Source organism: Xyrauchen texanus, chromosome 5, assembly GCF_025860055.1.
Source record: "Xyrauchen texanus isolate HMW12.3.18 chromosome 5, RBS_HiC_50CHRs, whole genome shotgun sequence".
NCBI lineage: Eukaryota > Metazoa > Chordata > Actinopteri > Cypriniformes > Catostomidae > Xyrauchen > Xyrauchen texanus.
This window is the reverse complement of record NC_068280.1, coordinates 18338868-18357557: the sequence shown is the minus strand read 5'-3', so window position 1 is coordinate 18357557 and position 18690 is coordinate 18338868. Positions and strand designations below refer to the sequence as shown.

Below are 18690 nucleotides of genomic sequence, written 5' to 3'. Positions count from 1 at the left end.
CCTGAACTGCTTGCTGATGTGTTGTGCTGGAATAAACCACGAGGTTCCCACTTAGCTTGTTAAAGTCCAGCCATCATAGATTTGATCATTTGATCTCAAATGACATTGCCGAGCAGTGCTAGACTACTGAGCACCCTAAAAAGGTAACTTTTTTAAAACCATCATGTTATTCCTGCAACAACTTAATGATAATTAGACAGCGGTGCATAATGGACTGCAGCAGAACAGCAACAAGGTGTGACAATCTGGCCATATCTGATTATTGGGGGAGACTTGTCCCCCTCAAAGTATATTTGGATTATGGCTCTGCTCAGCATTTGTAAGGAGGAATGTGCCTTACACAGTGAAGCTTATGTTACATCAAAAGCCAGATCCACCCCTCATTTGTAATTTTCATTGGCAAAGTGTGTTAAACACATTTAAAGGAAAATTTCACCCAACATTTTTAATTCAGTTATTGTTTAATTGACCCTGTGTTGCAATAACCCCATGTGACTTTCTTTGTTTTTCTTAACACAAAGGGAAAAAGTTTGAAAAATATTGTGCTCAGTGATGTCATACAATGGTATTTTATGGTGACCAACAGTTCAAGCTTCATAAAGGATGCAAAAGTATAATTCAGAAGTCTAATATATTATTGTATGAGACTCATGCCTTGTTTCAAAGGCATATAATGAGGTTTGGTGAGAAACAAACCGAAATCGAATGTATTATTTAGTGAAAAATGCTCACGTCCCGTTGAAATCCTGTGCACGTTCATTAGAGTGCACGAGGGCAGCAGTTTGTGCATCTCCCTCTCACGAGATGGGTGATGTGCTTCAATTGGACCATCAGCAATACTAACAACAGAAAACACAACAAACTGCACACAAACCAGAGAACAGAACTTACAAAACATTTCAGAAAAGTTTGTAGATACATTTCTATGCCCAGCCTTATTTCTTTGAACTGGAGTAATGCCATCAAACATCCTACATGTACTGGAGTATGACATCACTGATCTTTTCACAATTTCTCCCTTGTATTAAGAAAAAAAAATGTTTAAGGGGTTATAACAACACAGGGGAGAGTAAACAATGACTGAATTTACATTTTTGCATGAACTATCCATTTAATGCTTCACACTTCAATAGTGGGTACATTTCAGCTGAAAACATCAAGAGACATTCAAGATGTAATATATAATGTATGGAAGCGCCTTTTTACAAAAGGTCAAATTACATTGCTTGCATTGAAGCACTCAAGATGCTCTTTGGAGCATTCTCAAATCATGCTGGAATAACATGGATCATCAGGTTTTGGAGTGGAGTCAATGCCAGCTTAAGTGCATGCTGACATTAAAGCAAAAGGGGAATATACCATATAGAAATCTTGTCATTCATGTTTCTATTTCTATTCAACATTTGATTCTGATTTTTATGCTGATAATATAATTTGTAATGAAAAAGCTGTAAGACATTTTATACATAAGGCTACAATCTTTAAACATTTCATGAGGACCTACTAGCTACGGTTTTCCTTTGATAATCAGTTGAGAGTAAGACGGCGTGTGCAATGATGTCATCCCCAACACATTATTGATCGTAACCACCATAGCTACCACCACAGTACTGTAACTGTAGCCGTGGTAGGTCAAAGGTCACTCAGATAGCCCAGCAAACCACCTCAATTGAATTGGCTCATTAAAGGGAGGGCTTCTGGATATCATGTTTTCCCCATTCATTCCCACATGATGCTGAATCCACCTTTCCCTTCCAATTCTCCTCACTCTCTCCCTCCATCACTCCAATCAGTGCCAATTAACTGCAGCACTCTGAGGACACTGATGCAACACACAGCACTTCCCCCTCCCTCCAACACACATGTTTACTTAGCTATCTAAATGGGGACATACCAAAGACTTTTATTGTTTTTTTTTTATGCAAAACAAACCTTAACCCACGACCTAATCCTACCCTAAAAGAAAATGTTTTGCATTATAATAATAATTTTAATATTTATTATGACAATGTTATCCCCTAATGCTACCCCTACCTCTAAACCTAACCCTCCCAGAAACCTTTTTGCTTACAGTAAAACATTATTTATTTTGTTTATTAAGCCATATTGCTTGACCATTGGTGCAGGGTGTTTCTATTGTGTAAGCATTTTTAACCAATAGTCCTCAAGAGATTGTATTAGTTTTGGTTCGGTTAAACCCTTTCAGTCACTGAAAATGACCATCAGTTTTCAGTGTTCTCCTATCAGTGCTGATACAGACAGCACAAATACCTCCATCTTGTGGTCACATGTTGTTTTGACAGCACTATAGAGACTGTATTTGTTAGGTTCAAGGTCTAAAATATCTTCTGTATCTTTAGGATAAGGGCCTCTCAGGACATGCAAATAAAGTTGAGCTATTGTTTATTACATAATAACATTTCCTGTTTCAGTGACATACCCAAAATTAAAGGCTGATAAATTATTCACACACCCGTGATGATGCAGGTTTTGCCCAGGGCGCAAAACCAGCTAGATGCGTACTTGGTGGTGTGTATCCTCAGGTTTTTTTTTAAACAAATGCAGAGTAAAGGAAATAATAATGTACATTTATTAAGGTGATAGTATCCATAATTTGTCCCTGTACATGTACAGTGCCTGAATGTGCTCAGCATGTTAAAGGGAGCTCACTGTTAGAAAGAAGCACATTTCAACAGAAGGATAAGAGTTTAGTCAACTGGTAAACAACCTCTAAGTCTTTTGTGATTTCATGTGACTTTTTCATGGTGGATAAGGAATGGTTCATTAAATGTGTCAATAGAACAAATCTGAAATTTGTATTAAAAGGTTTATAAACTCATTACTACTCATTACTGTATCATACCATATTAAATTGTGATGTAATAGAAAGTTCAGCTCTAAATCAAGTCTAATTTTATTCAGCACAAAGATTTTGAACTGTTTTATTTCTTAATTATTATTATTATTTTTTTTTTAGATATATACATATCAAAGGCACAGTGTGTATCTATACATATTGACTAGTTTGTTGCTTTAAAACTGATGATTCGTGTGGGTGAAAAAAAAATTTTTTTTAAAGGATGCAACTATATCAGGAATACAAAATGCCCATTAATTAAATGATTAATCAGCATATTGAAGTCATAATAAAACATTTCATATAAAAAATAGGAAAACTGTTAAGAATCCAAAGACAATTGATAAAATATTTAGATTCAAGTTTGATTATGTTTAAGAGCAGTGTAGAGTTTAACTATATGTAAACTTATTGATTGGACAATAGTAGGTCTCTGTCTCAGTACCCTCAATGCATTTTCCCATTGAGTTACTCCCATTAAGTCCCACAAAATGGTATTTAAAAAAATGCCAGCTTGCCAATAAACATTTAAATAAAAGCATTAAAAAATAAATGTCAAGACCTTTTTTGTTCAAATTTGGTGTGTATTATTATTATTTTTTAATTAGGAATACATCTGACTCATTACTATTTATGACATCCATGCAATAGGAGTAGAGTGGCCTAGTTTTGTCATTGTGTGCCTCAAATTTGCCATTTATTTAAATGTAACTAGTGCTGACCCTTGGAATTAATACTTTACTGATATCAAAGGCCTAATGCAAAACCAAAAGATACAGTATATTCTCACTGCAGAAATATTATATATATATATTTTTTTAGACAATTTTTTAAAAGTACAAATTGTTTTATGTTTTAAAAAGTACAAAGTTGTATTTAAAAATATTTCTTAAACTGTTTGGAAATCGTCCCATAATAAAAGCTCACAAAATAATTATATAAAATTATTGTTTTTAAACTGTGGTATTTCTGTATCGCGGCATGTCATTATGGTCCCGATAAAGGGCTTTAATTTTGAAGAACGGGGCTTTTATTTTAAAAACTATTCGAGTCCCTTTCTTTTAGACGACTTCAGCAGCAGTGATAATGTCATAGCAGATCACAGTAAACCCATGCGAGATATCTGTAAAAATCTCTCTCATTAAACCTTATTTCCGACTGAAAACGGAGCCTATGCTACAGGTTACAGAAGAGGAAGTGGTGCATAAGTAGAAGGATTCAAAAGCCTTAATAAGGCCACCGTTTGAGTTTGGTAATCAAGGTTGTCAGTTGACTTATGTTGTCTAATTCATTGATTTTTAACAGGTTTCATGTAGTTGTTAACAGCTGCCCCTTTCAAAAATGTACAATGGTAACTATAGTATCAAACAAAAATACGCTAGTTGCTACAGTGTTTATTGTAAAACCATAATTACGTTTGATTGCATCTCTTTAAAGCATTTTACAGTAAGAAGATTTCAGAATCTTTCTGTCATGTCTTTTATTAATTCAGTGTTGGCTAATACCAAAACTAATGACTAAAGTTATATTGTTGAAGCCTAACAATTACTGTTATTACTGACATTTTATCAGAGACTGGTTACTACGGCGATTTGGTTTTAAAGGGGCTTGGTTTTTAAGTATTTAAAACCCCTAGTTTAACACACATGTAGCCTATCAAGTTTGTTAGAAAAAAAAAAAACAATCTGTTTATGTTGGTTTCATACATTTTGGAAAAAAACTATTATAGCATTTTCTACCAAAAATAAAAAATGGTTTCACGATTTACAAAGTGTAAGAGGTGAAACCATCAAGTAAATGCCATTAAAATGCTTCCCTTGCTTCCTGAATATATGTGAATGTACACAGCTTAAACATTAAAGGAATATTCCGGGTTCAATACAAGTTAAGCTCAATCAACAGCATTTGTGGCATAATGTTGATTACCTCAAAAATGTATTTTGACTCGTCCCTCCTTTTCTTTAAAAAAAAAGAAAAAATATGGGTTCCAGTGAGACACTTGCAATGGAAGTGAATGGGGGCCGGAACGTAAATGTTAAAATACTCACTGTTTCAAAAGTATAGCCACAAGACGTTAACAATATGTGAGTTAACCTGATTTTAGTGTGATAAAATAACTATAATACTAACTTTTTCTGTGTAAAGTTATAGCCAATTTTACAACTTTGTTGCTATTACGATGTAACGTCAAAAAAATAAATAAATTACGATTTAAACAACTTAACAGCTGAAATAATATTTGCGTTTTAACAGAAGTATTAATGTAAGTGCTTTTATAAAATTATAAGCTTCACATTTTGGCTTATAAACCCTCTAACAATTGGCTCCATTCAACTTCATTGTAAGTGCCACACTAACCTCGGTTTTTGGGGATGACTAAAAATTATTTGTTGTGGTAATTAACATAAGACCACAAATGCTGTCGATTGAGCTTAAAGGAATAGTTCACCCAGAATTGAAATTTCTCTCATCATTTACTCACCCAGATGTGTATGACTTTATTTCTTATACAGAACACAAATTAAGATTTTTAGAAGAATATTTCAGCTCTGTAGGTCCTTACAATGCAAGTGAGTGGGTGCCAACATTTTGATGCTCCAAAAAGCACAGAAAGGCAGCATAAAAGTAATCCGTTGGTTAAATCCATTTCTTCAGATGTGATATGAGAAGGGTGAGAAACAGATCAATATTGAAGTCGAAGAAGAAATTCTTTCTTGTGTTCTTCTGTAGACAGAAAGTCATACACATCCAAAATGGCATAAGGGTGAGTAAATGATGGAAGAATTTTCATTTTTGGGTGAATTATTCCTTTAACTTGTATTGAACCCGGAATTTTCGTTCGACACTCACTTAGCACTTTATTAGGAGCACATGTACACCTACTTATTCATGTGATTATCTAATGTGGCAGCAGTGCAATGTATAAAATAATACAGATATGGGTCAGGAGCTTCAGTTAATGTTCACATCAACCATCAGAATGGGGGAAAAATGTGATCACATTGATTTAGACCGTGGCACGATTGTTGGTGCCAGACAGGCTGGTTTGAGTATTTCTGGATCTGCTGATCTCCTGGGATTTTCATGCACTACAGTCTCTAGTTTGTAAAGAGAATGGTGCAAAAATAAAAAACAACCAGTGAGCAGCAGGACTGCAGACAGAAATGTCTTGTTGTTGAGACTGGTTCGAGCAGACAGAAAGGCTACAGTAACTCCGATAACCACTCTATACAATTGTTTTGAGCAGAATAGCATCTCAGAATGCAAAACACGTAAAACCTTGAGACTGATGGGCTACAACAGCAGCAGCCGATGTTGGGTTTTCAGAACAGAAAACTGAGGCTGCAGTGGGCCTATCATTTGTGTACCTCAGCAGAAATCCAGATTTGTCAGACTAGGCTATGTTTTTCCAATCATCTTCTGTCCAGTTTTGGTGACCCTGTTCTCACTGCAGCCTCAGTTTCCTGTTCTAAACTCACAGAAGTGGTACCCGGAGGGGTCTTTTGATCACTGAGAAAAAAAAATGTCCCCATTCTAATGGTTGATGTGAACACTAACTGAAGCTCCTGACCCATATTTGCATGATTTTATACATTACACTGCCATATGATTGGCTGATTAGTTAATCGCATGATAAGTAGATGTACAGGTGTACCTAATAAAGTGGCCGGTGAGTGTATACAGTATAAAAATAAAGAAAAGTCAAACATAGTACTGAATTTTATAATAGGGTTACTCCATTTGACTTGAACAAAATGTGCATTTTCATAACAATGTCAAAATAACTCATATTTAATACAAAACTTCACAAACATTCATGAGGGTCTAAAAAGGTCCTCTCTGTTATATATATAAAATATTATTATTATTATTATTATTAATGTTTTTTTTTTTTTTTTTTACAAAATGGCTACCTGCAGGTTAGTTACACCACCTGACTTTGATTTGAACAAAGGTTTTTTAAATGTTAGTAATAATTTAAAACAAAACCGTTTTACTGTGAGGACTATACCATATGTTCTATTCTCTCTGCAAGTAGGAAAGTTTGGAAATCTAAAATGTATATCTCCTATTGACACACTAAAGCAGAAGATCTAAAATAATTGCTTAAGACATATGTTTTTTGTGAAACATCAAATGGGATATCTAAAGACTTTTCATAGCACTTTAGGTTTCAAATACTGAATAGATCCAATAAATAAATGAACTAAGTGTGTTTATTTACCACTTAATCAAGAAAAATTCTAATTTTATGACACTGGTGTTTTTGCACTTTACACTGTGTGTACAGTGTGCCAAGGTTTACTCGTGGATGCTTTTGAAGTTGATATTTTTCTTCATTGCAGAATTTGTTCTGCTAAACAGAAGGAAGATGGGTCCGAAGGGTTTTTTACCAATTCTTCATTGTGTTGCTGGTCTCTCTCCTATACACACCACAACAGCATTAAGACATTCCCTTTGTAAGCCTGCTGTAAAACTGGGCTGTGCCTCCCTCTGCACGCTCCAACAGAGAAGAGGTGTTTCTGTGGAGGCTGCCACAAGCCATAATGTTTCAGACTTGACTGACAGGGAGAAAAAACTACTGACCAAGCTTTATGATGGACTTATCGGTGGCCAAAGAGCAGCTCTTGCTGAGTCTATAACCCTTGTAGAAACCCAGCATCCCAGGAAGAAGGATTTAGCCCAGGTTCTGCTTCAAAGAGTGCTGGCTATCCGTCAGGAGCAGGAGAGACGAAATGGTGGAAAACCAGTGGCCTTCAGAGTGGGTCAGTAAGGTGATGTGTACAATAGGATTGAGGCTAACCCATTTAGCTGTTTGCATGAATGTCCTTAACACAGAGGATATAAATATACTTTTGAATCTGAAAATAGTTTTAGAGGTGGAAATCAAAGTGGGTCAGAAACTTCATATCATCTGTCACCTCTCTGTACGTGTGACTTCAGGACTGTCTGGTCCCCCTGGTGCCGGAAAGTCTTCATTCATTGAGGTCATTGGGAAAATGCTGACAGGACGAGGGCACAAAGTGTCTGTACTGGCTGTGGATCCTTCTTCATGCACAACTGGAGGTGAGCAGAGACACAAATGTTGGAAGGTTTCTGTGCCTGAAGGGCACAGTGCCAGTTTTATCTCAGCACTTGACTTGTGTGCTTTGACTGTACTACGTGGTAAAGTATCTGCACTCAATACATGAAATTTTAAGTCTTTTTTTGTAGATAATTAATCTCAACCTCAGCCCACTGTCCATGCACATCTGATGCAAATTGCACACATAACTTGAAAATGCTGGGAAAACTGAGCTTTTTATGTACTGGTACGCATAATAAATCCTCTAAGTCGGTCAGAGACGGACCTTATAAGGGAGGAGGTGATGCCCAGCATACACACACTCTATTCCATTCTATAGTCAGGCTGATAGAATGTTGGAATGCAGTGAGGGGACCTGTAGGTTATAAAACCTGATAAATGTCGAAGGCGAGGCCCAGCCTGCCGCCGCACAAATATCTTCAATGGGTATCCCACTCGACCACGCCCACGAGGAGGCCATGCTCCTCGTAGAGTGAGCTCTGATGCCTATGGGGCATTGAAGGCCCTTGGCTTCATAAGCCAGCGCTATAGCATCCACTATCCAGCGTGATATTCTTTGCTTTGAGACAGCGAGACCCTTAGTTCGGCCGCCAAAGCATACGAATAATTGTTCCATCTGTCTGAACAGGGCAAAATGTTCCAAATATACTCTGAGCGCCCTGACCGGGCAGAGTAAATTTGCGTCGCCTTCGTCTGCTGGGGACGATAGTGCTGCCAGAGATATCACCTGTGCTCTGAAGGGTGTAGAGAGCACTTTAGGAATATACCCGTGCTTTGGCCTAAGGACAACTCTGCAGTCGTTAGGTCCAAATTCCAGGCAAGCAGCGCTTGATGACAGCGCGTGCAGGTCGCCCACTCTTTTAACTGAAGCGGCGCCAGCAAGAGCGCGGTTTTGAGCGAGAGCTGCTTAAGGTGCACGGTTCGGAGAGGTTCGAACGGGGCACCCTTGAGTGCGTCCAGGACCGTGGTCAGGTCCCAGATCAGCACCGAAGGTGGGCGAGGAGGGTTCATCCTCCTAGAGCCTCTTAGGAAACGAACGATCAGATCGTTTTTCCCTAATGAATGTCCTTTATCAGGATTGTGTGACGCCGCTATGGCAGCCACATAGACTTTGAGCGTGGAGGGTGTGCGGCCCGCCTCCAGCAGCTCCTGCAAAAAGGCAAGTACACTTGTATCTCGCACGTTTTGGGGTTCAAACTCTTGGTATCACACCAGTCACTGAACACTTTCCACTTTCGGGCATACAAGCGCCTCGTAGAGGGCGCTCGCGCCTCAGTAATGGTTCTCAAAACTCCACTGGGGAGGTTCTCGGGAACCCGTTGAGGGGCCATGCATGGAGGGCCCACAGATCGGTGCGGGGATGAAGAATCATCCCGCTGGCCTGTCCGAGGAGGTCTTGCCTCGGCGGAATCGGTCATGGGGCAGATTGCATCATCTGTATCAGTTCTGGAAACCACGTCTGGTTTTTCCAGAGTGGGGCTACCAGGAGCACTGCACATTTCACCTCCCTGATCCGACTGATGACCTGAGGTAGCATCGCGATCGGGGGAAAAGCATACAAGGGGCGGCTCTGCCAAACTTGGGCGAAGCGTCCGTGCTTTTTAGAAGAAGAGAGGGCAGTGCTGCGTTTTCCTTGGAGGCTGAAGAGGTCGACCTCTGCCTCGCCAAAGGTTTGCCATAACCACTGAACCGTCAGAGGGTGGAGAGACCATTCTCCTGGGAGAACCTTGTCTCTGGATAGCATGTCCGCTCCTTGGTTCAGGACACCTGGCACGTGCGCTGCCCTTAGCGAGCGCAGGTGGTGTTGTGACCATAGGATGAGCTCCCTGGCCATAGAGTGCAGGGAGCTCGACCTGAGTCCACCTTGGCGATTTATATACAAAACTACCGTCATGTTGTCCATTCGGACCAGGACGTGTTCGTTTTTTAGGTACGGAAGCAGGGCTCTGAGAGCCAAGGCGACCGCTTTCATTTCCAGACAGTTTATGTGTAGGCGCTTTTCCGGGTTTGACCAAAACCCAGAGACAGGCCTGCCCTCGTAAAGGGCCCCCCATCCTATTTTGGAGGCATCTGTCATGATCATTTTTCTCCGCGTACTCACGCCCAGACTCACGCCGGTTTGATACCAGTTGATGGCTTTCCAGGGCGTCAGGGCTTTTATACAGCCGTGATTCGCTCTGATCAAAAAGTGGCCCGAGCGCCACGCGTGAGTGGGGACACGGCTCTTGAGCCAGCGCTGGAGAGGACGCATGTGCAACAATCCTAGCTGGAGTACAGCTGATGCCGAGGCCATTTCGGCATGTCGGGGATTTTTTCCCAGGCTTCTGCTCGCACAGATATGGGCTGAATGCTGGCTGGGGGCGTGTCGCAGTGACGTATGGGCCCCACCGGCAAATCGCTTTGTGCTAACACAGATTCTACGGCTCTCAGAGGTGCAGGTGCGCGCTGAGCAGCCGTATTGAGTGCCGAGTGCAGGGGTGCGTGTGAGAGTACAGGCACGTGCGCTATCTCCGAGATGCTTACAGCATGAGTCGGAGAGATGCTTGAAACTGTATGAACAGTGTTTTGGGGTGGGGGTGCATACATCAAAATAGGCACGCGCGCCACATTCATAAAGCTTTCCGCATTTAGCGGGGAGTTTCTTTGCTTGCGCATTGCATCTGTGATGCTTGCGGCATGAAATAGAGAGCTGTTTGAAACTGTATGGGTAGCTGTGTTTAGTGGTGCGTGCAGTACAGCAGGCACACACGCTACACTTATAGTATTTCCCGTTTTTACTGGGGAAGTGTTTATAACTGTGGGAACAGTGCTTGTGTGTAGTGGTGCATACATGACAATAGGCACACGATCTACATTTTTGGGACATCCAGCCTGAACTGGGGAGGTATTTGGCACTGTTTGGACAGTATTGATATGTGGGAATGCGCACTTTAGTGTGGACATGTGAACCCTTAGTGACACAGGCAGAAAATTACTCTCTTCGTGATTTCTGTGTGTCGCCGTAAGAACGGCGTTTGATTGCAGGTGAGCGAGTTTTATGACTGGCCCATTGACTGCTGTATAGACATTTCCAGCCGCCTGTAAGGGGACTGGGTAATGTTTTAGATGTTTGAGAGAGAGAGCGGTCCGGCTTTTGCGAGACACGTACTCTCTCTTTTTCTTCCTGTTGCTAGGAAGACTTACGAGGTTCCGTGTTCAGAGTGATTCTGGGCCGAGGACCTCGTTGCTCGTGCGGCTTTCTTCGGCCAGTGGAACGCGAGCGGCGTCGAGCGTCCTTTTCAGGTCTGCTCTTCGGCTGGGAGACGGGCGGCTCTGCCCTGGCTCGCTGCTGCTGGGGCGGTTTCTGAGACGAGCTGGAGCGCTTGGGCAAGAAGTGATGCATAGCTTGCGAATCCTTCCGAGCCTCAGTGAAGCACTCAGTGAATTCTCTCACCGCCGGTCCGAACAGGCCGCTTGGAGTGACAGGCGCGTCAAGAAATGGTGCCTAATCCGCGTCCTTCATCTCCGTTAGCGTTAGCCACAGATGGCGCTCAAGGACGGTCAAATTAGCCGTGGCCCGACCGATGGATTGGGCGGTGGCCTTTGTGGCTTGCAGGGCTACGTCCGTAGTGCTGCACAGGTCCTTGAAAGCCTCGGGTTCAGGTCCAGACTCGTCCATGGTGCAGAGGAGTTTGGCCTGAAAAACTTGTAGGACCGCCATCGAATGCAGCGCTGACGCAGCTTGGCCGGCGGCGGCGTATGCGCGACCGGCGAGAGCTGAGGTGGTTCTGCAGGGCTTCGAGGGGTGAGAAGCTCTGGCCTTCCATCCAGCGGTGGAGGGTGGGCATAGATGGTTGGCCACGGTCTCCTCGAGGGGCGGAGTTGCCTCGTAGCCTCTTTCTCTCGCGCCGTCCACTGAGGAGAGCGAGGAAGAAAAAGAAGGCTTTAGGCGAGCAGAGTGCGGGGCTTTCCACGACTTTGTGAGCTCGTCGTGGACCTCAGGGAAGAAAGGAGAGGGTCTCTGTCGGGGGCCTGCAGGAACCACTCGTCCAGCCGGGCTGCGGCGGAGTTCTTCCGGGAAGACCAGTCGAGCCCGAGGTCTTCCACGGCTTTTGACAGGATACGGACGATTTCCGAAGTCCATGCTGGTGCCCGCGCCGTGTCCGCTGATGTCGATGGCGCTGGGTCGAACGAGCCCGGCCAGTCGCCGGATGCAGCGCCAAGAGAGAGGCTGTCATCCTTTCCATCATCATCCCCTGATGTGCCGAACGAGACGAGACCCACCGCTTTGTTGGAGGGGTGCAGGTCCGCCTCGTGAAATGGACTGGCGGCGGGAGATTTCGGTAGCGGTGATGCACGCTGGGACTGGGCCGGCGTGGACGTCACCGAGTCGGCGTGCTCTGGCAGCCTCTGTGAGCGGCGCTTTTCTTGCGCTGCTCGAACGGAGGTGGCAGCACGGTGGAAGCCGGCTCGCTTGCGTGAAAACGGCAAAGCGAAGCACGCAGCTCGGCGAGGCCCAAGGAGTCGCATTCGGGCATCCGCCCTGAATGAGTGCAGCTTCTGGCGTGGTCCAGACCCAGGCAGCGAGTGCAGATGATGTGCAGATCTCCGTCGTGAAGAGGGCCTCTGCACGAGGCGCAGGCTGAAGGCATTTGAAACAACGCCTTGGAAAATTACTCTTTTACTTTTAAAAGCGTTGCGGGGGCGAGCGCTTGCAGTAAAGGATATGCGATGCGCGCCGGATGGCGTAGCAGAAGGCTTCGAAGGCGGCTGAAGGCGCCGGCGTCCTCTTAGCAGTCCCGCTGTAAGCTTGTCAACGGCGGCGAAAGACTCCAACAATCCGGAAGATCCAGCGAAGAGAAGGTCTTCGCTGAAGGAGATTAAATCTAAAGGAACTCGCATGACGGGGTGCCCATTATATAGCCTGCCTATAATTTCGGCAGGCTCTGAGCGCGCGAACGCGAGGCGCCTGCCCATTGGTCGCGCGTTCAGAGTCGCCCCGTCATTGGTTCCAGCAGTTGCCTCGCTCTCTGCTGTGCAGCTGCAATGCGTTTTACATAAAGACTTCAATATTTCTCGAGAAACGGAGTTTTCCCATAGCGTAAGCTACTTACGCAATAGGAGAGACCTCTCGATAGGGAACTGTATTTATTTTAGTTTTTAGTTTTCTTCTGAATTAAACTAACCGGTTATTAACCAGTTACCTGCATTTAAAAATAACTTTTTCACTACGGAATAATTGAAAGGGACTTTTTTCGGTTACGTTCTTTATTGTGCCATTGTACTAAAGCAAAATGTACAAGCCAACATTGTGGCTATGCGAGATTAGCGGTTACTTAGTTGTTTATTTTCAGCACAAGGCTGTTCATTTCGTTTGAGTTTATTTTCTAGATTCTCATCTTGCATATTACCTGTATTCTATCAATTCACTTAGTTTGTCATGCATTTACTGGACCTGTAGAAGTAATGGAAGTAATATTATGACCCATTGTAAAAGTGATCAAAATAAAATAAGTTTCAATTAGATAAAGAAAAAATTCCATACGTAATAATATAATTATTTTAAATGTATTCACCTTAATTGTAAGAGAACATTATTGGACTATTTGTGGGTTCTGTAACTTTTCACATATAAATTTACTAATAAACACATTGTAAGGCCACGTCCACACTAATCAGTTTTTTTTAATATTTAAAAATAAAAGTTTCTTATGTCATCATTTCCAGAGTATATAGTTATGGAGAGCGCTTTCGAAAGTCTCGAAGTCCAGTTCTGGCATTGATAAGAGGCGTAAACGTAGCTAAATCAATGCGTTTTCAAATGTATTAGTATGGACTTGGCCTAAGAAGACATTAAACTTTAAGACAATTTGGTTATAACTTTGTGTTCAGGTTCACTGATGGGAGACAAAACACGAATGACAGAGCTCTCCAGGGACATGAATGCTTATATCAGACCATCTCCAACCTCAGGAACCCTCGGTGGTGTGACGAGAACCACCAATGAAGCCATAGTCCTCTGTGAGGGTGCAGGCTATGACATTGTGTTAGTTGAAACCGTGGGTAAGTTTTTTTTTTATTATTTTTTTTTTTTTAACGTTATTAAATAAATATTTTGCTTTGAGAAAATGCAAAATGTAGCTACATTAAAGGGATAGTTCACCCAAAAATGAAACTTCTCTCTCATCATTTATTCACCCTCATGCCATCCCAGATGTGACTTTCTTCTGCTGAACACATACCAAGAATTTTAGAAGAATTTCTCAGCTCTGTAGGTCCATACAATGCAAGTGAATAGTGACCAGAAATTTGAAGGTCCAAAAAGTACATAAAAGCAGTATAGAAGTAATCATTAAGACTCCAGTGTTTATATCTATATCTTCAGAAGCAATATGACAGAAATAGATCAATATTTAAGTCCTTTTTTACTATTCCCTTTATGAAAATCTTTTTAAAGTTATCGCTGTCTTTTTCTGCATAATGTGGTGCCGTTTTGTGGCCCTCTTATGACAGTTGCGGCACATTCGGTTTAATGAGGCAGCCCGTTTCAGCTTATCGCCGCCAGTTTGGCCCCGTTTCGCGGCTAGCCTACCCAGAAAAGTCTCGGTTCTCCCTATGGCCAGCCCCTGTACACATCTGGGATTGCATGAGGGTAAGAATATGATGAGAGAATTTTCATTTTTGGAAGAGCTATTCCTTTAACGCCTCACATCCACACTGGAACTGCGTTTTTCTCCAGAGAAAACAGAGGGCTTCGAAAACACTCCATTACCACACACTTTGGGAAGCTGAAAAACTAGTTTAATTGTGTTGTCAATTTTGAAATATTTAGCATGAGCAAAATCTCTACCCGATTATTTGTACCAAAAAGATTGTGCTCCAATTACATGTTCAGAGGAAATGTTCTGTGAGTCCTATCTGTATGTTACGTAACCATGTTACCTTAGTGTTTATATCTCTGTACAGGTGTTGGTCAGTCTGAGTTTGCTGTGGCTGACATGGTGGATATGTTTGTGCTGCTGATCCCACCAGCAGGGGGTGATGAACTACAGGTAAACAGACCTGTTTGCCATAGAATATTATCTGAAGCTTTTGGTAGTCTTTTGATACTGAACTACTTGCATCTTTTTTGGAGAAAGTAGAATGTTTTATTTCATATTTTATATCATCAGATAATAAATATACAGCATTCCTCAAGACTTGCTTCATTGAAATCCAATGACATAAAAACAGAAGATATCGTTTTGTAATTGTACACCGTGTTAATGAGTGGCTTAAATTGTATTTTCATGAAGGGAATCAAAAGAGGCATTATTGAGATGGCAGACCTGGTTGTAGTTACAAAATCCGATGGCGATTTGGTTGTTCCAGCTCGGAGGATTCAGGCAGAGTATACAAGTGCCCTAAAGTTGCTTCGAAAGAAGTCCAACATCTGGAAACCAAAGGTGTGTTTAATTTGATAATTATGCTGTACAATCCCATTTTTTCACGTACACTAAAAGCAAAAGGCAATCTGTTTTAATATTCATTATGAGCTGGAGTTACCTAAAGTGTGTACCTGATTTTTGTATTCACTTTAATGTAATGTGACCATCATTGCCAGGATCAACCTTGTTTAAAGGAAATTATATTGACATTTGTTTTTTTGTTTATTTCAGAACAAAATGATGTTAAAAGAATACTTCAACCAAAAAGACAATTCTCTCATCATTTCCTCAACCTCATGCTATCCCAGATGTGTTTGACTTTTTTTCTTCTGCTGAATACAAATGAAAGATTTTTAGAAGAATATCTCAGCTCTCTAGGTTCTTGCAATGCAAGTGAATTGTGACCAGAACTTTGAAGGTCCAAAATGCACATAAAAGCAGCATAAAAGTAATTCATATGACTTTAGTGGTTTAATATCTGTCTTTTGAAGAGTTGCAAGTCATTTTTAAAATAAATCTCCACTTTCAGAATGTGAATGTGGAGTCTTATAGTAAAAAGTGATATATATATATATATATATATATATATATATATATATATATTTTTTTTTTGACAATTCTGGTCACCTTTCACTTGCATTGTAAGGACCTACAGAGCTGAGATATTCTTCTAAAAATCTTTGTTTGTGTCCTGCAGAAGAAAGAACTATCCCTTAAAAGCCAGATGTTATCGGTTTGTTACTTGCAAATAGTTATCTTCAAGGGAAAAAAAAAAAATCACATACAGTGCTGTTCTATAATTCCACTTTTAAAGTCTGAGCTCACTTGTGAAAATGCTTCTTTTTGATTTTTTTTTTTTTATATTTCTTTGTAGTTCTATATGTAGTCTTCTATTTATTTTTTCCCCCCATAACAAATTAAAGGAATTTAAAGTAATTTTGGAATTTCTTATTATTTTTGTGAAAGGGTGCACTTGAACTGGCATGGCTGGCAAAGTTTGTGCAAAACCTGATCCATGTTATCCCAGCAGGATCGGAGAATGTTCTAAAGAGCATCTCCTGACTTTTTATACAAATTAGTTAACATGGTCACAGCATGTCACAAGTTGGATTTATTTGATGAATGACCTAGAAATAATGCAGAATATTTCTTATTCATTTTACGTTACAGCATTTTATATTTTTTTTTATTTGGGAAAAACTTTTGAATAGCACTGTATATATTTAAAGGGATAATTCACCCAAAGATGAACATTCTCTCATCATTTACTCACCATTGTTCCATCACTTTAAAGCCCTGTCCTAAAGGTAACGGTTTTGTAACACTTTTCCTTTTAAACCTAATTTCTCTCATGTAAGAATTGATCTAGAATGTTAAAAACATTTTATGTATCTTCAGTCTCTCCACATAAGAGGTGTGTGCTGAGTAGTCAGTGTAGTCATTGAAAAATGCCCTTCTGCGCTGTCAAATCTTCCCTCTTTGTTCCATCAACCCCAGTATTACTTCTGCCCGCTATTGAATGGCCAAATGCTGCCTCATGCATTTCGCTGTTTAGAGGCCACCAACATGGATGAGAGTTGCTAAAGCCTTTGTCTTCTCCCAGCAGCATGGTTTCTGAGCTCCATCCCTTTGACTGGAGGATGTGATGGTCATATTGATTTATTTTCCCCTCCCTGAAGACTTTCCAGTGTGTAGGTCTTTCACTGATACTGAGGATGGAGTGATATGTGTGGGCGAACCATTCATCCTTTACATTTCAGGCTGCTTTATGTGAAGCAACTGCCAGCTTCCAGTATGTTCATTTATCCATCTGCTTTTTTGTTATTCTTATCTTTCCATACAGTCTAAAGTGTCACTATTTCAGTCTTGACCCTATCCCTCACCCTAAACCTAAGACTATCTATAAGCTACCGCTAAAATCAGAAGGAAATTATGTGAATTGTTATGGGCTAGTACAGCCAAAAATGAAATGCCTGTCATCATTCACCCTCCTGTTGTTCGAAAACCATACGACTTTGTTTATCTGTGAAACAGTAGAGGAGATGTTAAGCAGAAAGACTGCCTCAGTCACAATTGTATTGAAAGTGAATAGTGACTGAGGCTAACATTAGACTAGCCCTTTTAATAATGTTGTTGAGGCCTATAGTTCCACATTGTACACCTCTCTAACACATTTCATATTACAATGTTTCTCCTTATGATCCTCTTTCTCATCCTTGTGTCTGGTTAGGTGGTTCGCTTATCCTCTCAGACGGGGCAGGGTGTGCCTGAGCTGTGGGATGCCATGCTACAGTTCCGGGATGTGATGCTGAGCAGTGGGGAGCTCCAAGCCCGACGGCAAACTCAGCAGAAGGTGTGGTTATGGAATCTGATCCAGGAGAATTCTGTACGCCACTTCCAGGAACATCCAGCTGTGCGTTCTGCGCTCCCGGAGCTGGAACGACGGGTCACATGTGGTGATATCTCACCTGGCCTTGCTGCTGACCTCCTCCTAAAAGCCTTCACCACTCAGTGATGGAAAGCATTCCATGGAGGGCTTAAAAACATTAGGAAAATTGAGGCTTTGATTCCTTATTATTGTATCTTATCTGGTTTTAACAGATTTTAAAAGCTTTATTGGCATTTAATAGTAATTATAGGTGACATAACTGTTGTATATTGTTGTATTATTTTGCAAAGTGAGTGAAATGGTATTAAAAGAAAAGGAACTGAATATCACACCTTGTGACCTTTGTAAAAATGCAGTTAATCACACAACAATCAAATGTACAATTATTGTGTGTAAATGCTTGTTTAATATCTATAATAAGGTGATTTTTAGATAAATGATTTACTGTAAATTAATGTTTACCTTTCCTATTTTCCTATATTTGTGTGTATCTTCAACTTTGGGCACTTTTAACACTATGCAGTTATAGAAAGCACAGCCTTGTTAAAACATTTTTCACACTTTCAATTTATATGAGATAAAAATCGCCACCACGAGGATCTACTAAGTGGTGGGAATTGGGCATTCCAAATTGGGAGAAATGGGGATTAAAAAAAACAAATCTGTTTGTTTTAATAAAAATCAACCCCTGTAATGTTGCCTGAGGATGCACACATTAATATATATTTTAATATAAGTCATACATAATGTATATCATTTTGTGTCTAGTTAAAGCATTGAATGTTTCCCTGAGAAGAAAAAAAATATATGATAATCATCACAATGCACTGTCATGTACCTCTGATTAGTCTCAAGAGTAATTTTTCCCTGGCAAAATTATCTAGAGCTTGCTATTTCCTCCAGCCAATTCATGATCTTTCTGATATTGCGTAATTGCTCACACAGTAGTATT

At 40.9% G+C, this 18690-nt stretch overlaps 1 protein-coding gene across 3 annotated transcripts; it reads left to right on the top strand.

The window, feature by feature from the left end:
• Positions 1-3939: 3939 nt before the first annotated feature.
• On the top strand, positions 3940-18525 carry mmaa (metabolism of cobalamin associated A). Of its 3 annotated transcripts, none has more exons than XM_052126198.1 (7): positions 3940-4104; positions 7204-7623; positions 7802-7924; positions 13815-13985; positions 14889-14974; positions 15218-15367; positions 17580-18525. In XM_052126198.1, the coding sequence occupies exons 2-7, from the start codon at positions 7230-7232 to the stop codon at positions 17862-17864; spliced, it is 1209 nt and encodes a 402-aa protein (XP_051982158.1). In that variant the 5' UTR covers positions 3940-4104; positions 7204-7229; the 3' UTR covers positions 17865-18525. The 3 variants fall into 3 exon arrangements, with proteins under 3 accessions (XP_051982158.1, XP_051982157.1, XP_051982156.1); XM_052126197.1 differs by having other exon boundaries at positions 3940-4109; XM_052126196.1 differs by having other exon boundaries at positions 3940-4118.
• The last annotated feature ends 165 nt before the right edge of the window (positions 18526-18690 follow it).